A 24,175-nucleotide genomic window follows, 5' to 3' on the forward strand; every position below is an offset into this window, starting at 1 on the left:
GTCCGCATACTGGCGCCAGCGGAGTTTTTACTTCAATGCATATGTCTTTTCGCATGCCGCATCGTCTCTCCACATTTCGCTGCAAATTTACATAGACCAGCGCTGCATAGACAAATAGACAAACGACCACCCGTGGACAGAGCATTGTACAAATGCGTGTCGATGAAATGCGGCGAACGTGGTCTGAATAACGTGGAGCACTGAGCAATCGCGGAGGCCGAAACTTGTGTATCGGCTTGCGTGAATGTACTTGTGAGAGATCTTTCGAGGCGAGAGCGTTAGACCGGCGACCGAAGTAAAACTCGCGACTAAAATAGCATTCATACATGCTACCGGCAGGGATGTCGGCATGTGTTGAAGACGTGGCCCGGCTTTCTTTGAATGACTGCGGCGATCAAGCGGACACGAGAACTGACGAAGACGTGGTGAATCCGTGGAATGTGGTCAGTGCGTCGGCAACCGGCATCGACTATGACAAGCTGATCGGTGAGCTAGCTGTCGAAGCAGTCGGAGCCGTTGCGTTTTTGCTAGCGTATGCATGGACATTCACCATTCATCGTTATAGACTGGGGTTTCAGCCTAGGCATTTGACATTTCTCTGCACGTTATGGTCTGGACTTAATACGTACTACGCTTGCGTGTGCCTCGTGTGTTTGCATTTCTTGCCTACACGTTCTGTTTCAGTGAAGTTTGGCTCGTCGAAGGTGACGCAAGACCTCGTGGACAGGATTGAGAGCCTTACGGGGAAGAAAGCGCACCACTTCCTTCGGAGAGGTGTTTTCTTTTCGCACAGGTGCGTGTTTACAACATCCGTTACGCTGGTGCACTCACGATCATTTGCGATAATTTTACACGCCAGTTCGTAATTAATTTCGATGTTAGTAATTTATTAATGTGGCTATTTACGATGATTCACTTTGCATTCCCACATCGTCGCGGAAACATTTGAGTGACACATATTAATGACTATTGATTGTTAGCCATTTCACATTTGCTACCTCTGAGCTGCAAAACAGCAACAGAGCAGCCGAAACTGGACCTTACGCCGTCGAACGGGCTGTCGTGCTGGATTCGTTCATTATATCAGAGTGTCCGCATTAAACCAAATTAATAGAATGAAGTGACCAAGAAAACCAATATTTATTTTGAAAGAGCAAGCACTGCTTCAATATTGTTTACCTAACTGGGACCCGAAAACCGTGGTTAATAAATTTCTTAGTCCGCAAATGTTTATGCATGAGGGCTGTGCTGCAACCTTCTTTGCTTCGGGAAAATGGTCATGTGATCGCATTTAATGTGCTCAAAGTTTGCAGCAGCAATCGAGATGGTTGATTTTCACTGCCCTTTTATTTTTCTCTGAATAGCAGTTGTAGTTGCAGAGAAAGGCAAATACACCGCAGTGGCAATAATTTGATCAAATTTCTCTGCTGGCACTTTTGGCATGTGACAGTAAAAGACTAAGTAAAGAATTGCAAAGCTGCTTAACACGATGGTGCTGTTATATGTTCAATACCGAAGGCATTCTGTTGCCTCTGCCACAATATTACCAAATAAAAGCCTGCCCTAAATTACAGCATCCATTGTGATGACCAGTGAATGAATGAAATGTGATGCTGCAAACCATTTGAATGTGGGCTGAATACTGACATGTTTCACCTATGGGGACAGCATGGAAGAAGGGTGTGCCATAGATAGCTGGTGGGGGCAAAATGCAGAAACATTTGTATACTGAAATTTAAGTGCACGTTAAAGAACGCTTGGTCCAAATTATTCCAGAGTGCCACACTATGGCATGCCTCATAATCAAATCATGATTTTGGCACGTAAAACCCCATAATTTAATTTTAACCAGTGAATGAGGGGAATCCAACTCTTTGTCATAACGAATGTACAAATAACCTTCTACACTGGAATGTTAAGTTGGGCTGTCTTGATAATGTGTTTGCTTATGGTACAATCATTGTAAGTAACGTTGGTAGTAATTGAAGCAGGTTCGCTGGTCAGTTCTACATAAAAAACTGTTTGTTCGGCATTTTTGAAAAGTTACATTGTTGATTTATGACTGTGTGAGCTTGTGGGCAATTGGTAGAGCTTAAAATTTGTTCTTGTGTTTTTTTCCAGGGAATTGAACGAGATTCTAAACGCTTATGAACAAAAGAAGCCATTCTACCTCTATACGGGGAGGGGCCCGTCTTCCGATGCCCTGCACATTGGTCACCTGATCCCGTTCATCTTCACCAAGTATGTTCATCTGCAATCTAGAGTTCTAGACAAACTGCCAGAAACCATTGGCATAGCTTTCAGTAGGTTTTGGCCAGTGCTTCAGTATTGCTGACATTCAATATAATAGTTTTTCATTCTTGTTTTATCATGCATCATGCTTAGTGACTGATCCAGGCAATAGCGTTAGGAATCTTAGGTGGTCGCAATTACCTAAGCTGGAGCCGTGAGTGAAGACATCAGGCATAGCTTTGGTCTTGCTTTTGAGCATTAAACTCGATCAATTAAGTTTGATCAGTGCTCTGTGCTTCACATTTCTGACATTCGTATAATTCAGTGGTTTGATATATGGGACAGAATTTACTCCGTCTACGTTTTCTGTGATTCGGCTTCTGTATTCAAGCCATGGCTGTAACACAAAATTATCTCAGGCACACTCTAGTAGGCCAGTCTTGTTACCTCACCAATATTAATGACAGACACAGTGATCACACTGTGAAAGTGCTTGTAAATGTTCTCCCAGTTCTTTCTTATTTTTTTTTTCCTGTAGCTGGAATCTTGGCTCTTGTAAAAAGCACATTAACTGCTCGGAAGGACGCCCTTACCTGGCGCATTGTTGTTTCTAGCACTTTCCACATGTTGTTTTGTCAGAGTCGGGCGCAAAATCCATAAAAATAGTAGGACTGCTTGTTAAAGAATAACTCAAGGCAAAAAGGACGAAACTAACGCAGTCTGCCACATAGGCAGACCTTGTCACTAATGCGTAGTCCAGTAGGCTCGTACACAGGAGAATGCAGCATTGTGTCTCTGGGCATTGTCATCATGGCAACTTCTTTGTCACTTCTTTGTTTGTCGGCAGTGTGACTAGGCCGGTGGTTGAAGCATGTCATTGTTCACACTGGTCATTGTCATCGTTGGCCACTTTCCTTGGTGCACGGGCCTGGATGTTTTTGCGATGTGTGCGGCAGCATTTTTCAGCTCTGCTGCTCTAGGCAGCATGTGGGAGCATTTTAATATCGGCACATAAACAAGCCATCGATTGTTATGTCAGGAACATCGCACATGCGCACTAGGATGTAGTACTGCACAACAAAGGAGACTTGTGAATTTCTTTATAATTGGTCTAGCTAACTGCAGCTCTATGCTTTGAGTTTCCACTTAAATTGATAGATTCACTGCGGCACTACCAAGGGCTAGCCTCCTGATAGTCTATTTCTGTAATTTAACTTCTCCTGTAGGCTATTCAGTTGTGTCGGAGTCGACTGTTAAATGAGGATATTTTCTTCAACTGCTAAGATTTCTTTCTGAGGAACTTATATGCACCTTTGTTTGTAGTTTCATGGCTACATTGACTTTAACAACAGCACATATATATATATATATATATATATATATATATATATATATATATATATATATATATATATATATATAAACCCCCTGAATGTTTAATATTTTCTTGATGTGCAAAACACATTGAGAATACATATGATGAACGAAAAGAAAAAAAAAATATTTCATGGAAACGTCAGCAATAGAGGGAAATTCCAGGCAATAAACTAGAAGTGGGCCACCAAAAGCCACTTAAAACTTCGTTTGAAATTTTACAGACAGCTCTTGCCATATGTGAACCACAACAGGTGCACATTTCTACATCACGTGTGTAACACCACTGCAGCAGGAGAGCTTGCATTAGTCTGTCTCCCCTGACTGTGCTTTCAAAATAATAGGAGTCGCATGCCAAATTTCTTATTTCTCATCCTGTGTTCCTGCTCTAAACCTAGAAATAATGCTTGCTGGCCTGTCATTAAGTGTTGGCTGACGACATTTAGCTGGAAACTTCGTACTCAGTACCAAAACTCTGCAAAAAAATTTTTCTTTTTCTGTGATAGTACCTGTGAACAACGCTCATCAGTAAAGGGTTAAGTGGACATTATCTTCCCCTTTCATAAATTCAAGCCTATTTTGCTGGGAGTCAATGATAAGGAGTGAGCTATGGTCCACTCTTAAAGGCAACACTTAGCTTTTATGACAAGGCACTAAACAGAGGGATACTTGCTTTGAGCAAATTTGTTGAGACAATTTCCTGAAGCAGGCTAAATGACAAAGCAAGGTCATTGAAAGGGTAACCGAACTGAAACACTGTATTGCTTGTAAGTGGCTGCTGCACCTAGCTTGCTTATTTGTGTGTGCTGTATCTAAATGCATATAGTCCTAAGCAAAGTGTGCATGTATACTGCAAAAAGTGTGTGCTCAAGGCAAAGAATCAAAAATATGTGCCGCTCCCTTACCTCCACCCTTATACGCTCACTTTGTCATCTCCATGAGCTTTTTTTTTACCGAACTTAAAGTTTATAGGTTGGTAGATAAGTGTCGAGAAGAAGTGATGGGCTATTAACGAAGGTTTTCATAGCTTCACTTTTACTGAGAGCAGCGCTTCGTCAGTGAGAGTATGATGTAAATGTAAGACAGGGTTGATGCCACCTCTGTGAAGATATGGTGCCACGCTTGTCCCAGCATGTTCGGTTAATTACTAAACTTAGCCATATGCTGATCACAAGAAAGGTTAATTATATTGCATTGCAACTTGAGAACTATCGCAGATAGATATATTTTATTAGACAGTCAAACAGAAGAGCACTGATTCTAGCCACTGTGGTGGTATAGTGGCTTCGGCATTGCGCTAAGCTCGAGATCACAGAATCAAGGCTTGGCCACAGCGGCCATGTTGCAGTGGGCATGAAATGCGAAAGTGCCTGTGTACCGTGCATTGGGTGCATGTTGAAGAACTCCAGGTCATCAAAATTATCTGGAGTCACCCACTACAGCGTGCTTGATCACCATATCATGGTTTTGGCACGTGAAACTCCAGAATTTAATTTAATCTTGGAGCTCTGATTCGACTTCACGTGGCTCTGTTGATGCTTTTTGTGGAAGGGTGGCGCCCTCTGTGTGCTGGCATTTGACTCAAGGCAGGCAGTAGTGCTAAGCGGCACATGGCCTTCAAGATTGCTGTCACAGCAATTCCCGAGTACCTTAGGAGCAGACGTATGGGTCGTCTGCTTCTTTCGACTCTTGTCTTGCCTAGTGGCAATGTTCAACATTAGTGAAATATGTTGCCATGGGTCTGTCACATTGAACAAATGTTAAAACGTTCCGCAGGTGGCTTCAGGACGCTTTCGATGTGCCTCTGGTAATCCAGCTCACTGATGACGAGAAGTTCTTGTGGAAAGACATGACGGTAGAGGAGACAGAGAAGATGGCCCACGAAAACATGCGAGACATCATCGCCTGTGGCTTTGACCCTGCGAAGACATTCATCTTCACAGACTTTCAGTTTGTGGGGTGAGTTGGTGCAGGATTTGAAGCTGAAGTGGGAGTTTTGCTGTGTATGGTCTGATACCTGCTGCTGAATTTTTAAAATTATAAGTGGAGACATCCAGATGCCCTCCGATGACGTGTGAACATTTACACCATAAGGCGAGTGTGTCACATGCTCCACCTTCCAGTCTTTGTGGCATGAAATGAGTGGTTCTTTTTGCATAGTGTCTGTAATTATTACTTATTTGGAAAGCATTCAAGTTTAAATGTACTATAACCTTACTCCTTTTAAAAGATTACTGGCATATTTCTGACTTTTCATTCTTGCGCAATGAGAAATGGAAGTCCTAGACCTCGATCCCCTCAAAGAAATAATAGCAAGTTCTAAATTATTTGCTACAATAGCTTTCCTACGATCCATTTTCGGTTCAATTTCTCTGGATGTGTATGCGTCATGACGTCACATTGGAGTAGGACATTGCAATGTTTTAGCACTCTGTCTCCTATGCTGCTTGTGCAGCTAGATGCATTCACATTTACAATTTTGTCGTAAGATGCCTGACTTCTAGAGGTTACTGATGGTTCTCGTATTGATTGCAATGATTGCAATAATTTGAGATTTGTTTACTCAAAGCCTATTTAGAGCAAAACTGATATGTATGAACAAGATGCAAATAGAATAAAATACCGATATAACGAACTTCAGGGGACTTAGGTAAATTTTTTCTTATTCTGAAAGATCAGTATAGTGAAAGGCCCAAAGATAACCGTTTCGCCCGTCAACCCATCAGTTGTCACTGTATGAGTGATCCACAAAACGTCGCTGTTGGCTCTCTGTCCGTGCTGTCGCTATTTTCCGTAGATTCCGCCGGCACACACAGTCTGGCAAATCACCGGTCACTCCGACTTTGGCCTTGGCCGTCGCAGCTGGCTGATCGTTAACTGTGAAAGCGAATAACCGAATTCGAATTAACGATGTTGAGTGTTGTTGATGTTGGTCTTGTTTGGCAGATTTATTATTCTAACAGATTTATTATTATTATTCTAACAGAAATTATTATAACAGATTTTATTATTTTGCATAACGCCTTTCCTAGCATACATTTACATTTGGCGGTCTCACAAGTGAATGGCTTGTGATGGCATTTGAGCATGGTTTTAATGGTATTCTTATGAGAGAAGTGTGGCAGTACTTGATCTGTTGTCCTGCAGTGCCTTTCTCTTCAGTAATGTGGATAGTGTAATACACTCTCTATTCACAGAACCTATTGTGCACATAGAACATTGCCATACATAAATGTGAGGCCTTAAAACTAGCTTTTTTTAGATGATGCCATTTGCTTGTGTTTGTGGTGTCACTATTTATTTGATACACCAATTAAGAATTGCTTGTTTGCTATAGTTGCTATACTCACATTAGTGAGAATCATTGACTGTGAGTCATGTGATGGTACACATAAAAAAAAGATTACATTTTCTATTAGTTATGCTCCACATTCTCTTCCCTCTTCATGTGTAAAATAGGAGGTGCCCCGAGTTTTACAAGAACATTGTGAGGATACGGCGAGGTGTCACCTTCAACCAGGTCAAAGGCATCTTCGGTTTCGGTGACAGCGACTCCATCGGCAAGATTAGTTTCCCAGCTGTCCAGGCTGCCCCGGCACTGAGTTCGTCTTTTCCATTCATTTTTGGAGAGAAGAGCCGTGTCCCTTGCCTCATTCCTTGTGGAATCGACCAGGTAAAGATTCCAGTCCCAACTTCAATTTTCAGCACGTGTCAGAAACAAGTTGATGGAATGAAAGATTCCAACACTGCCACTCTACGTATAGCCGGCAATCGCTCAACCATAATTTGCCCTGCTTATTGAATAAATTTTCCTATATTTGGTAGAGTATTATATTATTTAGAATGTCTGATTTGTTTGTGTCATCCTTTGTTTCTTTCGTACTTGTAATGCTACTTTTTAATGCATGGTGTATTTTTGTATTGATATGCTGTGGATTGGTGTAAATCAAGTGCTAAAGCTTTCTGCCAAATTTTTTAAGCTTATCTTGCAGCTGTTGCTATTGTTGTATTTCAGTTTACGAGCGTGCACAATATTCTTTTGAGTTGAAGCATTTGTTAAGTGCGTGTGTATATGGTTTTTCTAAGAAGTTACATGCCTCATCCTTATTCAATTTTTGTGTAGGTATTTTCTGCCCAAGCTTGCGATCATAGGTTGTTTTATAGTGGAGGTGTTTTCAAGCTGTCCTCCTACAGCTTTCCTTTTTTTACAGTGAAGCTGTTTATGCGGACCGTGTGCCGTCGTTGTCGGGCTTCGCTAAAAAGGGGCCTCATGACCTAATGGGAGAGGAAAACAAGAGCTGAACAGGGGGAAAGGGGTTGGAGTGACCCCTTTCCCCCTGTGAGAAGGCTATCTCATATGCAAATTTTATACGGTTTTCACACGGTGCATTTTCGGCGATCGAGCCAGATTGGCATTGAATTTATCGACGATTGATTCCACTCTGCCACGAAAGAAACAATTGTTATGCTGGCGGTTTGCAGCCAATAAATAGTGCCCAGCAATTGAAACGTGATACTAGGAACACGTGGCTGCTGGCACTTCTTGTGCCAACAAAAAAATACCGGCAGCCACGTCAATCATCAAACTAATCGAACCAATCGTCACGATTGCAGTGCCTGCATCTCCAGTGGTGGGCCTTGTGGCCATTATACGGAGCCTTGGATTAGCAGTTTTACACTGCAAGCGTCGACGATAGTTAGTTCATGAGTAGGCTTGTCGTCATAGGGCTGACCCCGAGCTGTGTGTCAGAGATGCAGAGTTTAAACAGCAGTGCTCCTAAAACATTCTTACCACATGAAGCACGCACAAGCAAAAATGAGGCAAAAGATTTACACTATAGACTGCTTACGAAGTTCGACTTGCATGGTGTAACACTCGGTGTAACTAGCGTGGACACTAGCACTGTAACTAGCAGCATGGACAGCCATGCGCAGCCATGACTGGGCTAGAGGAGATGCGCACTCACCTGACCCCTTGGTGTTACTGCGCACTCAAAACTAGCCCCTCCCTTTGAGCATGCTTATTGAATCAAGCCACCATCCTTCTCGGCTCACACCTGCACGCTTCCTTTCACACCCACAGTGTATGGGGCGCAAGGCGCAATAGGATATTATCGCACTTGGACTTTATGCAGACCTTCATGATGACACTGATGGCAAAATTCGCCTGGTGTGTCCATATAACTGCTATTGCACTTAATTTTAAAAGAGAAAAGCATGTTTCACTGCATAGTGATCTACACACCATGCTAGCTAGTTCTAGTAGAGACGATTTTGATTGTGTCAACATTCCGTCTGACAAGGTGTATGTGTAAGAGATCTCGGAGGCCATGTTACTGCGGCACCTTTTTGTCTGCCATGTGTCACCGTGCACTATGAAGTTTGTGCGGTGGGTGCAGAGAGCAACAAAACAGAGGTTGCACATGGCAGCATTTTATGAGGGTCAAAAGAGACATAATAAGTTAAGCAAAGTTAGTATATTACAGTTCCTGAAAACTGCGTTTGATGTTTTACGCTCCTGTGCACGACTGCTTCAGGATCCTTATTTCCGGATGACCCGGGACGTGGCGCCCAAGCTGGGCTATCCCAAGCCTGCCCTGCTGCACTCGGTGTTCTTCCCGGCGCTGCAGGGGGCACAGAGCAAGATGAGCGCCAGCGACCCCAACTCGTCAATATTCCTCACTGACACCCCTGCTCAGATCAAGAATAAGGTGATCCTTGATTAAGTGATTGATTGACTATGATGAAACTGTACAGACATTGACAAAGGTAAAGGTGGCTAAATACACTGGGATCTTGTTAATTCGAACTCGCTTAGTTTGAACTGATGCTGGGGTCCTGTCAAAGTTATGCGTAGTATTTCAGTGTGTGAAAACTCCCTGTAATTTGAATACTTAAGCATTTGCAACTGTTAATTTTCACATAGCATGCCGCCAGTTATGCTTTCAGCAGCATGTAAGTCCTCCATTCAATGAGCTTCCTTTAATTTGAACAAGATTTTGGGCCGTTTCGAGTTCGAATTATTGGGTTTTGATTGAAGTACATCATTCTGGTCTGCATGAAACAAGACTCCCATGTGCTTAGTTTAATTGTTTATTGAACCCTTATTCACGATACCAGTGTAAGCTAGGCAAAAAGTGTGCATAACACTTGACTAAAACCTGCCTACCTGTAACAGAAAAACTATAAAAATAATTTGAGTGATATAGAACCTTAATAAATATGTAAGTGTAGCACAATACAGGAGGCAGAAAATTGAAGCGTGAAGCAGAGATACATGACCATGCATAGTGACAGATGTACACCGTAACAAGAAATAACACAGCAGTATGGTTAATATCAACTTTGAGACCCAAAATGTAATTTTTTTAATAATCTTTGAATTTGTCTGGTACTATCGTGATTCTTTCTGGCCACTTGAAGTTTTGTCAGACTCTTGATGTGATTGATTGATGAGGTTTAATTTCACAAAAAAAAAATACTTAATTAAATTAAGTTAATTTTAACCAGACAATTTTTTTAACACGCACCGAGGACTTGGTACATGAATGTTGGGATTAAAGGCAGCGTGAACAATGAGGGCAGAGAATGAATTCACTAGACAAGGGCTAAGCTTCAACTAAATTTTGTGCCAGGAAAAAAAAAAAGAAAAGGTTCAGTTACGGAAGTTATCTAAAAATGTTATTGTGTCCTGCCCCAATTTGAATTCGGCCACAGTGGCCGGGATTCGAATCCGGGACCTTGTGCAGGGAAGCTGTAGTGAACAAAAAAGCTACGATATTTTGCCTTTTTGGGTCCTCCTAGTTAAAATGCTCAGAAAATTGGCACGGCGTCGTCCCGGACTGCTAGCCTAGGGCAACAGCATCTTAAACACTTACTGCCACGTTATGTTATTTTGCATCTCATAGCTCTCCCACTGTGCACACAACTTTTGTATTACCAGACTGCATCACAAAGGAAATCGTATAAGATCAACCAGTACGAGAAAATATGTGTGCGCTCCTCAGTAGAACCATAACGACAACTTTGGAGATGAGCTGAGTAAATGGCTTGGCACGCCATTGCAGGTTTAATATATTACTACAGATGGGAGGAGGGGAAAGGAAAAATAAATGAAAAAGGCACGCACGTGCACTCAAAATGCGTGCAGCAATCAGCACAGTGAAATGAACAAAGTGGAAACTCTAGCTTCATGGCTTCATAAGTAAACAATATGTTATGCAGCTTTGTTCCTTTTGCTGCAATACAGCAGGGCCTGCTTGAGATTACCGGAAGAAAGAAAAAACAACGCACCTAATAGCTTAGAAACACAGGTAATGAAATTTCCACAGGAAACAACATTATCATATCCTTTTGTTCACTACTATATGTAGCCCTATCCCCACTGCAAGGGATGCACAACCTATGTCACTGTAACAGACCCGCATGCAAAAAATGCAAGGATGGCAGTGCGCACGCAAACGAAAAGTTATGCCTTCATCAGGGGACGTAATGTGAAACTGCCCACAGAGAAGAGAAGCTGTTTGTCGGAAACCGGAAGTAGTCTCGCTTGGAAACAATGGAAACAGCCTTCACAGCTTTAATAATGGCTTGCTGTTTAGAGACTTTTTAATTGCTGTCATTATTATAGATTTCAACATTATGAAAGCTAATTGAAAAGAGTGATTTTACTTGCTGAGCTAGTTCTAAGTGATCCATGTCTGGTACAATAAAAACCCGAGACCTATGCGGCTTGACAGGACAAAGTTAGTTGAGGCATGAGCCAGCATTGTGTTTGCACTTGTGCACTCATTTAAGAAGTGCAGACTATCAAACACAATTGACTGCATGAATGATGACATGTCATTGTAACGCAGGCAGTGATTAAGAGCTGTCTGAGAGTGGCGATGATGTTCATTCATTGTGAATAAATTTGCAATCTGTGAAGGTAAATTCTGCAGGTTTCATCATTTTCTGACTGCAAAATTATAGGCATGCCACCTGTTTCTTGTAGAATTGGGTGTTCATTAAATTTGGGTGCACATTACCTTTTACTTTGAACACTTAAAACATAAGTGCCTGTTAGATTTGGGGGAATGTTACATCTGGGTAAATATGGTAGCTCCTGAGCATTTGCTGGTGTATCTGCTTGACAGTAGCGCCCAACCATGCTGCTTCCGTGCGGTGCCCTGAGAGCAGTGTTAGGGACAATCTCTCTCTCTATGCTTGGGTCAAGCACCCTATGTGAATACTTCTCTAATGTTAGGTTTAACAACGGAGTTTGCTTGCAACTTGCATCAATTGAGACTCCCAATGGCCACGGGTCTGAATGTTACAAAGTTGAATGACGCACAAATGTGAACACAGCCATAACTTATTGTTCGAAGCAGATATGCTACCTAAATGAAGTGCAACAATCGAATCAGTGAGGTCTTGTCAATCTGGCCTTCATTGTTTGTTTCATTATTGAGGCTGTCTTTTCTAATGATCCATTTAATTTTACATTCCTCTTGCCATTGGCTGGTACATAGTTCAGAGACTGCCATTTACGCTGTGATTGGTTGCTCGATATGGTGTGTGATAAGAAAAGTACATTTCAATATAAAATGGAATGTGACAAAATACAGGCATGCTTTGCAGTAATGAAAAGTATTATGTGTATAAGTTCCACAAAAAAGTTCAAGAGAGGAGAAATCTATTGTGACCGTGTTTGTTATCTCTGTCACTGGAAGGAAGGGTAAGCTGGCACCAGCAATCCCAGCAATACATCACTCACTATCAATTGACCACAATGTCAACAAATGACTGTTCAGTGCTGAGCAGAAGTGTAGGAATGGCGAAATTTTTCGAAGTAAGCCGAATATATATATATATATATCCTCAAATATCGAACAGAATATTGAATGCGTATTTCCAATGTCTAAAGAAAGTCGCAGTTTTGCCCGAAAGATGACAAATTATTAGACAGGTCTGCAAAGTAAGGTTAGTAGTTTTTTTGGCCATATGAACTTGTAAACATTCGCTTACTAACTAAATTAACAAGCATGGTGTCACGCACACGTGCAAAAATGAACGCATCTCAGTTGCTGACTGCAAAACGCTGGCATGAGTAGGAGGGGCAGCAGCAGCGAGCGTGCGCTGACTTTCTTGCTGCCTCTCGCTTCAACGCGAACAAAGTGGCGACAACACAGCACACAGTAACCTATCGGCACCCGGCGCACCTAGACTTTGTCCCCTTCGTAGATCGCTTTCAAGTATGGCCTATGTGGCTGTGCTCAGCCATGCCATATGCATTTATACATTTTATACATTTACGTGTTGTTAACTAGATTTCAGGTAACCAGGAAGCTTGTATATGAGAAACAAAGAAAAGTATAATTATACAGTCAACTTGCATTAATTTGACCCTGATAGGTCTGACGGAATTGATCGAATTAAACAAGACAAAGAAAAGCGCCAGAACCACGGAGGAAGGAAACTAAGGAGAGGCCCTACCCCCTCCGCGCACTAGGAGAAAAGTGTGGCGGAAATGACGTATAGGTTCTCATTTTTTTTTGCTGCTTTTTTATTTTTTATTTTTGCTGCATGGCCACGCCTTTTGGGCCACAATGGCGGCGGCGTTCTGATTTTTTGAGCGTTCACACATGTTGCTCTGGTAGGTTTCGTGCCGTGGCAAAGGCGCTGTGTGGGCGGGTTTGCGTTAGTCACCGTGTCTTGTTGCGCTGTGTTACCTACACCGTGCTCTGCCGGATGTTGCGCGAGCGCGCGCGCTTCGCGCGCGATACCACGCACAGCGCGGCATGGTTTCGCGAAAGATGTAAACAAGAGAGGAGGGTGGCACAAAAGGCGGAGCATCGCCATGAGCAACGCCAACTTCCGGCTTCACTTTTGCTTCACAAAGAGTGACGTCAGGGCCTCTCCTTAGTTTCCTTCCTCCGTGGCCAGAACTCTGCTGATGCATTTGGCAGTATTTGCCCTACTCCAACTTGCCCGCGAACCAAACTCACGCCCACTTCCTATCTGTCTGAAGTAGAAACTTAATGCAGAAAAGACATTACACCTCCTGAGCAAAGCAGAAGTCTAAATTGTGCCTGATTATTTTAGGAAGAAAGATGGGTAACGTCTAATATGCGTTTCACATTGACGGGCGGTTTGCTAATGCCAGCTTCGCTGCAATGCACAGTGTTATGCGGTAAGAATACAAAAGGCTCGAAGGTGGTGCTGCGGTCGAACCTCGATATATCGAACAGCGCGGTGAGCGCAAAATAGTTCGATATAGCCAGAATTCGATATATAAAATCACAGAAAACGCTTCAAAAACTAACACAAATCAATCAATGAACCAATCGTGGCGCAATAGATACTCGCATGAAGCTTCAAACAAAGTATTTATTTAATTCGCTGAAAGTACTGAAGCAGCGTAGCCTACTTCATATTGGCAACCGCATTTTTGACCACGGCGTCCTCAACATTGTCCAAACGGTCCACAAGAGACAGTCCAGTGCCTTCTATTGCGCCGCAGTAGCGGCGTACAACGGCCAAAGCAGCTACAGCCTCAGTTGCAGTCGGGAGTGGGGCAACATCAGCGCTTGCTGGATCAGCCTCGGCAGCGTCTTCGTTTGGCCGCTCAGCAGTCACTTCTGCAGCGATCTCCACGTCTGTTAACTCCGCCACTGTTCCGGTGCTCTCGTCACCGCCAACAAAGTCCTCAATGCACATGCTGTGTGGCTCAGCACCGACAAAGCGCTCGAACTGGCTCCAGGTTTCTTCAGGCTGGCATTCTTCCTCTGTGCCATCCAACGTCAAATCTTCGGTTGCTTCCTCGGAAGCTTTTTCAATGTGGGTCACGAAACCCGCATGCCGAAAGCAGTGAACTTCTCGGCGCCGAGAATGAACGCAAAGTTCTTGGCCTTCTGCTGTAGCATTGGTCCCGATAAAGGAATGTTCCGGCCCCTTGCGTTGATAAACCATTTGTACAGCGCCTTCTCGACGTCTTCAAAGGCAGCTTTGCGCACCCGCCGCGCGCCTGAGTGCTGGTTCTGTTGTGCCTTGGCCTTTATGTCACTCTTATTTTTCAGCAGAGTGCTCAAAGTACTCCTTGGGATGTTGAAAGCTTTGGCAACGCTCGATTTCTTTTCTCCATTTTCAATGCGCTGTATCACTTCCAATTTCGCAGCAAATGTCAGGGTGGTACGCTTCTTCGCGTTTGCAGGCATCACACCAACCACGACAGGCCTACGCCACACACACAACCACTGGCGTAGCACAAACGGCAGCACCGAGACGCACGTGTTGTTGATGTTGTCAAACTAGCCAACCTGGCCAAGCCACGGCCATGCCAAGCCGCCGCGTGCATACGCCGCTATGTTCAAATGGCACCCTCGGCGCAACCGACGTGGGCAGCTGTCGTACGCAGCAGTCTGAAACGCCGATCGCGCCGCCGCTGTCTTCGAGAGTGTTGCGGGAAAGCCCGCCTCCTGTCAACAGAGCGCACTAGGTCTGAGGCGGCGGAGTTCGATATATCCATTTTACATCTGGCCCCGTTCGAAATAAAAAATTTAAAATGCATGCGATTTTCTACGTGATATAGAAAGTGTTCTATATACGCAATAATTCGATATATCTGTGTTCGATATACCGAGGTTTGACTGTATATTGTTCACGATTGCAGTGAGCACGCAAATTATGGCCCAATTTTCTTGAAAAAAAAAAGAAATAGAAGGCATGCATTACAATAGATTAAATACAGTAATCGCACATTGTGAGCTATTGCATGAAAATTTTCCTAGAGCTGGCCGGAAATAGGTGTTTTTGACGAGAGGTGTGACCAACACATACATTGTCCCCAAAGCTCCGCCCAGACAGACACTCAAACTAGAGGGGTCGGTATTGAGGTCAACATAGGGGTTAAATGCATGCATGCTGACTGGTCAAGTTCAAATTATCTGGCGAAAGCCAAGTTTAGGATCGAGATAGCAAACATTTCGGCCAATAGAAATGCATGGGCACTGGCCGGGTCGTTCGATTGGGATCAAATTAGCCAGAGTCGAATTAACAGAAGTCTACTGTTTCTGGTGGACCATGACAATGATGGAGAGTGATGAAGAAAGAATCGACAAGACATACCAAAATGCGCGTGCAGTCGACTTTCGTTAATTCGACTCTGACAGTACTGGTGGAATTGATCGAATTGTCCGGCATTTCAAATTAAACAAGATGCAGAAAAAATGCGAACACACACAGATGATTCATTTGGCAGTATTTGCCCAATTCTAATAGAACCCGAGTCAATCGCACATCTACTTTCTTCTAAGTGTGTAAAGTAGAAAACTAAATGTGACATCACAGCTCCTAAAATATAAATCTAATTTGCACTCGATATTTTTGGCAAAAAAATAAGAAAGATAGGTAAGAGTTTTAAATGTTTTAGACCATAGCTGTGCAATACACTTTTGTTATGCGGTAAAGCATACAAACGTCTCAAAAATGGGTTTTGGTTTTGTATTCAGTTACATGACAAAGGCGATTTTCAGCTCAATTTCCTAAAAAAAAATTGCATTAGAATAAGGTAAGTACAGTAATCATACATCGTTAGCTACTGTTATTGCATAAACATCTCAGGGCAAGCCGAAAATAGGTGCTTATGACAGGAGCTGACATGTGTTCAATGCATTCAATGTCCCCTAAGCTTCGCCGAGACAGATGCTGCCACTATAGGGACTGCTGTTGGGGTCAACATAAGGGTGCAGCGTGCTGAATGGTCCAGTTGAAATTATCTGGCAAAGGCCAATTTCAACATCAGAATAACAAAAGTATGGGCCAATAGAAATGTGTGGGCACTGGTTGGACCTTCAGTCAAGGTCGAATTAAGTGAAAGATCAAATCAACTGGAGTTTAATTAATGGTAGTCGACTATGGTAGAATGTAGTGCTTGTTGAAGGCACTTAGAGCAATATTACAGCACCACACATTCTTTTGAAGGAATTGAAACATGATGAGATTGACCAAATAGTAAATCGCGACAGTGAATTCCTAGGCTTTGTTGGGCAAAATATACTTACTCAGTGACTGGTAACTATTGCCAGAAAAAGGAATTGAAACATGATGAGATTGACAAAATAATAAATTTCTTTGGGTAAATCGCGACAGTGGATTCCTAGGTTTCTTAAGGCGAGAAATGCTTACTCAATGACTGGTAACTATTGCCAGAAGTGATCTCCTCCAGGTGTTTGTTCAGGAACTGAGTTGTCTGCACAATTACTGTGGTTTGCTAAACTAGAGTCATTCCAAAGAGTTTGCACTTGCATCATTGTTTCTTCCTTTGACTTCTTTCTTCCAAGAAGTGTTGTCTCTTATAGTTTTCAAACGAAACTAATATTTAACAACTTTGAATAGCAAATTCTCGATATTATAGGAATTGAATTGTACAGACTACTCGATTCATACTTGAAATTTTGAATATTCGTTCACCGCTGGTGCTGAGCTGATTTGTACTTGTAATGACTTGTACCATGAGAGTGCTGGTGCTAGAATGCAGAGCAAAGTACAGAGGCTTTATGCTTTAACCTAAGTCTTTATTGCTTTTGTGCTTTTAAAAAGATGTGAAGACCTTGTTGGAAATAGTTCATGGGCTTCGTATCGTTAGCGTTTTAAAAGTGTGGCAGGATGAACGTATATATTTTCCTTTCTTTCTACCACTTGATGCAGATCAACAAGTATGCCTTTTCTGGAGGTGGTGCAACCATTGAGGAACACAAGGAAAAAGGAGGAAACTGCGATGTGGACATATCATACCAGTATCTCCGCTTCTTCCTCGATGATGACGAAAAGCTGGAGCAGATTCGCAAGGTATGTGACGCATTCTTTTGAAGAGCTCATTGTAATGCCATACTGCCAACTTTTCCGGATTTTTCGTAATTTTTATCAAAAGCCATAAAGTTTATGGCTTGTACGATTTTATGAATGTTGTGTCAAATTTAATAAAACTTGAGTTGAATTTGTGTTTGTCAACTTGCTAGCTCAGAGCCTTTTGTTGAACATATAGAACAAACCAAGGTGCTACTTGCACTTCACTCAAGTAGGAAACATACGAGGTGTAGATGGATTGCCGAAGTTCCTCAGGATTACAGTGATAATGACGGGGGTCTTTTCAATTCCTGACAGCAATGTTGAATGCGAACAGGTATTTAATGCTACATAAAAAAAAAATCCGAACGGAATATCTCTTGCCGTGGAAGTCTTCTGATGGTGAAAGGATGCCATATGGGTAGTTGCCTCAAGGAAGGTCATTCAGACAAGTTCCTGAAGTAGGCAAAATCAACAATGAGGTCGCTGCAATTTAGAAATTATATGTTCTTGTCACTCTCGGTTGTTCCAAGTTTGCTGCTGCTTGTGTGTTCCATCCAACGGTAAATCATCGTAGCGAAGTGCGTATGATCTCGCTACAGGAGTGTGCTCAAGGCAAACTTCTAAAAAATACATGCTAGTCGCTCCACCTCCCCCCATGCGCCCACAGGTGATATTTAGGAATTTTTAGCTTGTGGGTGTGGCAAGTATGGATGCTGAATGTTGCCCAAGTGCAGAAAAGTGCAAGTGCGCAAATGAATGATATGGTGTTAGAAAAAAAGAAGGAAATGTCAACCAGCCATGGTTGGTGTTTTGTCGCTCTTGTTGCATGCTTGTTTTTACAACTATAAGCACAACAGCTTATGGAAAAATAAAGAGTTTGTACTCTCGCTTTGTCCTGTAAACCTGTTTCTCTGGCTCTGTTATTTGTCTTGTGCTTTCAAGTCAGCACATTGTGAAAGTTATTAAGACACAACGATGCTTTGGTTTTAATATGTTGCTGGCAAGGTGGTTGGAATGTTGCTGGCACCTCTCCCAAACCGAGGGTAGTAAAGTTTTGTCAATCAGCAGTCACCGCCTGTGCCAAAATTGTGGGACAAGCCAAGCAAAGCTGCCAAGTTGTGAAAGCTGCATTTGCAATTTGTTGTGCAAGTTTCGTGTGCCTACTGTTTGTTGATTTATGGGTTAATTAGCGACATAATCCTGGGAAACCTCTTCAAGTAGTTTTGTTTTAAATGGCATCAACGTTACCTTGAATGTCTGCGCTGTCTCAGTGCAGTTGATTTTTGTTATGTTGCCAAGGGACGGTGATCCAATCAATGCGTTCATTGTCCTTCCATCTACAGCATGACAATGATCGAGGTATGAACTGACCAGGTCACAGGGCAAGTATATGTGCATGTAGCAGCGTGTTATCAAACTACGGCAGTATATTGGATGATGATTTTCGTGACATTTTGCAACTAGCACCAGATAAATTAACGGGTGAAGAGCGTTCCTGGCGCTGTGTGAAGAATGCCGTTGCTCGTAGATGCTGATGCTTAACTAGTCATGGGAAATCTGATGAACGTATCCCTGAAAGTAATAACTCTAGAATGCCACACCTTTTTTGGTCACTTGTAGAGTGTACGGTCGCTTTATTCTGGTGAATCTGATATTTAATACTCCCAATAAGTGAAACTTTTAGATGGTTGCCGACGGGCCCAAATTGTCGATTGGTTACTCTACCTGACGCTGCTATTTACGGGACAATGTGTTCAGTAGCCTAATTCTTTTGGTCCCCAGTTTTGTGTACTAGCTCAATTAGACTTCACACCTTGCAATCGCTGCAAATTACCTCCAAGATATGGCACGCAGGTCGCATGTGTGCTCAGTCATGTAGACAGCCTGTGTAGTCAGGAATGGGCTAGAGGAGGAGACACATGCTCTCCTGTCCTAGAGCACACTTTATCATATTACCTCTAGCGTTGGATTTGTGAGAACATGGCACGCATCAAGCTACTATCCTTATTGGCTCGGCTCCTCGGATCCACAGCACATGGCGCGTGGGGTGCTATCATATCACACTTGCCCTTTATATGCAACATCACAAAGGTGGCAAAAATTTATCTATAGTGTCCATATCAATTGCTATGGCAATAAAGAAAGAAATGAGATAGCAAACAGTGATGATGGCTAGGAATAAAGAACTGTGCGACTCGTGCTCACAATGTTTGAATTCAGCACATTCAGAATCCTAGGTATACCTTGTGGTGCAAATTACATTTCTTGAGAAGGCACAGAACGAAGGAAGACAGTGAAGCGCCTAGTATACCTAGGAAATCTAAGCACCAACTTGCCCAAGAAGATGTCCTTTTGGAATCTGTAATGAGTGCAAGATAGAAAAATTATTCGCACTAAGGAGAACAGTCATAAAAATGTTTTAATTTAGAGTGAACCCTAAGGCGAGAAATGATACAGTCAAACAAAAGTGTAATGAATTATTAGATGTAACGAGGTACTGAAAAAATTTCATAATTCATGCTTTGTATCAATGAATATTTCCCTGCTCTAATGAAGCAGAGACATGCAGAGTCCAACACTTGGTATAGAGAAGCAAGTTTTTCTTTGCATGTGGCCCGAAACATGTATTATAATCCATAGGAGAGATGTCAAATACAGTTCCTGACCAGTTTTTTTGAGCACGTGATAAAAGAAATATTGCTTATAAGCAATAGTCACTTATGAAATCGGGTATCTTCACTTACTAAAGTATTTTTCTCTCAGATGTCTTTTTATCCTAACAAGGTTTCACAAGGTGCATCATTATATTGTGAGTGGCATCTTCACATAAAGAGTATTAAACCATGATGGAGGTTTAGCTTTCAGAATTTTGTGTTGAAACTCTTTTCAGTGAAACTCCTTTTAGTTTGTGTTGGCCAGGAAATAATGTTGCAGTCTTTTCATCTTTTTTAGGATTACACCAGTGGAGAGCTGTTGACGGGCTACCTGAAGAAGGAATTGATCAGCATCCTGCAGAAGATCATTGCTGACCACCAAATGGCCAGGAAGGCTGTCACCGATGATGTCATAGCCAAGTTTACTACTCCGAGGCCACTAGAAGTCAAGCGGCAATGTTAGATGCCTTGCTGTACAGTTTGCATTCTCGAACTTCCGGTTATTAACTTCCATATGCAGGAAGTCTTTGTGGGTTGCAGTGACGTACTGTAATGAGAACTTCTTCGTTGTACGAATTATTAGATTATGCCAATGCACAACCGCTCTTGTTTTCATTTGCTGCCTTGTGGAGTGCCTTGGTGGAGCAACTCCATTTTTATTCCAGTGCGAGCATGTGACCATGCTTTGAACTTTGAAAGCATTAAGAATTAGGGTACGGAAATGGAAAGTATGATTATGTGACATCTGGTATATACTGTAGTAACATTTTTGTAAGAATTTTCAGGTTATGCAGAAAAGAACATCCACCTTTTCTTTCCATTTGCTGTGGAATAAAAAGGTGCTTGGTAGAAAGACTTACTTTTTGCTCCAGTGAGAACAGGGGACCAGATAAGGTCACTTAGAAATAATGAAAATTAAGACCCAGAATAGGGAAGTGTGATAAAGCACTTGTGAATGAATGTGAATGAAAGCACTTGCAATGGAATATTTATGTAAGAATTCTGGGTTTATGCCAAAGCTGTCTCTTATTTTGTTTGCCACAAAATAAAGGGAGATTTTATGGTTAAGCTCCCTTTTGACTTCAATGTGAGCCGGCAACAAGGTAGAATCATTGAAAATCATAAAGTCAGACCCGGAAATTGGAAGCACGATGTAGTGGCATTTGGCGCATTGTAAGGAGGCCATTTGTGTAAGAATTTTTGGTTTATACCAAAGTGCAATCTTCTTTTTTTTTTTTTGCCACAAAGTAAGGAGGATTTTGCAGAGGAAGTTCCATTTGAGTTTAGCTCGCTACCAGTTAAAGGCTCTTGGAACTTTTCATGATATTCTCTTGGAGATTATGAAAAATTGAAGCATATTAAATGCCATTGAGCGCGTAATCACATTTTTGTTAAAAGTCTGCGGATTATATCGAAATGCAGTCTTTTTTTTTGTTTTCCATGAAGTGGAGATACTCAATTTTGTTTCTGAGCAGGGAAACAGATAAGGCCTCTTGAAAAACACGAAGGACCAAGGCCTAGAAGGGGTAAGCATGATGCAACACCAGGAGGCATGGAACAGAAGTTTGTGCCAAGCTGTTTGGTTGTTATGGTAACCTTGGTGAAGGTACATTTGCCTTTTCACCTGATGGTGCTAGCACGTGATGGCCTCTCAGTGACTCAGCATGTCTTTATTTTATGTCAGTCAATGCAAGATAGTGGATTTTCTCTTGTGAAATGTTTGTTTTCCAGTGCACCCTGTGCAATGGAATGAAGCACAATTGGATATTGCAGATCTGAAAGTGTCATCCGTTTTGTAATTGTAATTGAATGAAGTGCTGGGTACTGTGCTCCTAGTGTCTGTGGAGAAACAGTTTCGTCTTGCATGTGATCACTGCCTTCTTAGTCGACAGCTTGCTGAAATAGAATTGTTTGAATGAGGCTTTATCAATAAAACGACTTTTTTAATGTGCCGAAAACTTTGTTTGACTCCCAAAATCTGGAGAAAGTGCATCAGGTTGTGCGCTAAAGCAGCAGAACGCTGCTATGTACAGAAAAACGTTAATTGTGACTTGAAGAGTTGTTTGTGCGATGCATCAAAATGTGCAGGGTTGGGTATGCTTGCACGACATAGTTCAAGATTTCAGTTCAGGAGAAACTTTAGTGCAAGATGCCATTTCCGCGAGGACACAAGCAGGGTAGCAAATGAGTTAAGCCAAGAGCATCTAAAAATACAGGTCATGCTTCAAGTTCAGGTGGTAAAAAAATGAGCCAGATTAAGGACACTAAAGCAAAACATTTAATATAACGAAACTGATAAATTAGCTTTCCAAAAAGGTGTCGGTGACAAAACGCAGCAGCTCTAAGTGAAAAGATCATGTATGCTTACAGCAGTATTGGTTCCACCAGTGAAACGAGCTATTGGTAATGGTTATCTCTTATTCGTCGGTGTCATGGCTTGGAGGTCAAGAGTTTCAATGGCCTCTGCCTTGTTTTAGTTGGCACTCATGTATAGCAAGTAGGGCCTCCTCTAACAAAGACGACTTGTTCCGACGAGAAAGGTTAGTTTTTTTTTATGAGCCTGTAGAGGTTTAAAAAGCATGCTTCTGTATCTTTTAGGGCCAGCTTTCTTTGAAAGGTAGGATGGTAAATTGGGTAGCAAGGTCGTAACAGTGCCCGGGACCAGTGCTAGTTTGACTCGTGGAATTCGTACCCCCTGTCCCTTAGCTACATGCCCATAATCACATAGAACAATATTTGGCTCGAAGTGCTTGCAGACCGCCGACGTTCTTACAGTGCAAGTTCTTTTCCCGTTGATTTCCGAGATTGTCGTTCTTTGCAGCTCCAAAGAATGACAATGAGCATTTTTCATGCTCCCTATGGCCAGGGTAGCCAGTCTTACAGCATGACACGTAGCAGTGCATGTCCATCTTGCTTTTCTTCATGGATAGGGAACAGCTGGAGCCGGACACCGATAAAACCATTGTAGATTACATGCGGTTCGAGCAAGCTCGAGCGTGACTTCAAACAAAAACAATAAACTGAAAAGCTACCAGTGCAGCCAGCTTAAATAAGTTCAGTTCGTGAGAGAGGGAAAGGAGAGCGAGATGGGAGGTGATGATGCAATGCCTAGCAATGCGACATAGGCACGTAACTACGGAATGAGTGAAGAGAAAGTAAAGGAACATCTGGAGCGGTGATGAAATGTGGGGACGACATTACGCCGTATGGTAGCTCACTATGAGAAGGGCGAAAGGAGAGGAGACTCGAAGTGATGTAATGCGGAGACATTACTAAGATTACACCGTATGACTGAAAAGCTGTAGGTGCATTACTTTACGTATATGTTAATAAAAGAGAAAAAGGGGCAGGGTCTGGAGGCAATATGATGCGGTGACATTCGGTCATCGCGCCAGAAGGATTGACTTTTACACCTGTGTCGTCTGCATTTGCCCAGCTCCTCCTCCTTTTAGGAAATTTTCCATTTAATGGAAATGGAATGGAAATGTAATTTTTTCTATATTGAAATGAATAGATAGCTATTACTGACCCAGCCGTTTACTCATTTGTTAAGTAAAAGTTTTACGGCTAGAACAGTCTTCTTATATAATCCTTGAATGCTCTCTCAAATCTTCAACATGTAACATGTCCCGTGCTATCATACGCAACTGGCCTGCCCTGTGGGACAGTTGCAGGCATAACTTATTGCTTAACATATGATTGTTATGTAAACTAGCAAGCATTTATGGTGCATGATGATACCTGTGCATTATATTGACATAGCTGTGAAAATTACCACCTTTGATGCATCACAAATATTGCTACTAACTTTTAATATCAGTACTGTTATTGCCTTCAACGGCAGTAAAACATGAAAAGTTTACGTCCTTGTAATAAGTTGGCCCTTTTCATTACGTAATTACAGCTACTTATTAACTGATCACCAAGTATATTTGTTATGTATGAACCAGTGAGCATAGGAATACAATGCTGAATTTACTTTCATGTTAAGAAGGAAACAGCAGATTGTGGGAGGAAGTCTTGTAATGCAAATCGAACGCATGAAATAAAGCAAACGAAAGGCACAAAGCATTAGCACGAGCAAGCCA

The 24,175-nt window shown here is 42.2% G+C and overlaps 1 protein-coding gene and 1 pseudogene across 1 annotated transcript; one reads left to right on the top strand and one right to left on the bottom strand.

Moving 5' to 3' along the window:
• The first annotated feature begins 89 nt into the window (after positions 1–89).
• Positions 90–22,045, top strand: TrpRS (Tryptophanyl-tRNA synthetase). Its single transcript, XM_065444238.2, has 8 exons — positions 90–486; positions 685–793; positions 2,122–2,241; positions 5,383–5,565; positions 7,066–7,279; positions 9,144–9,317; positions 17,293–17,433; positions 20,386–22,045. Exons 1-8 carry the CDS (start codon positions 327–329, stop codon positions 20,548–20,550), a joined length of 1,266 nt encoding a protein of 421 aa, XP_065300310.1. The 5' UTR covers positions 90–326; the 3' UTR covers positions 20,551–22,045.
• On the bottom strand, positions 13,993–14,556 carry LOC135911838 (uncharacterized; annotated as a pseudogene).
• Positions 22,046–24,175: the final 2,130 nt, after the last annotated feature.

Source organism: Dermacentor albipictus, chromosome 10 (assembly GCF_038994185.2).
Source record: "Dermacentor albipictus isolate Rhodes 1998 colony chromosome 10, USDA_Dalb.pri_finalv2, whole genome shotgun sequence".
In the NCBI taxonomy this organism is placed as follows: domain Eukaryota; kingdom Metazoa; phylum Arthropoda; class Arachnida; order Ixodida; family Ixodidae; genus Dermacentor; species Dermacentor albipictus.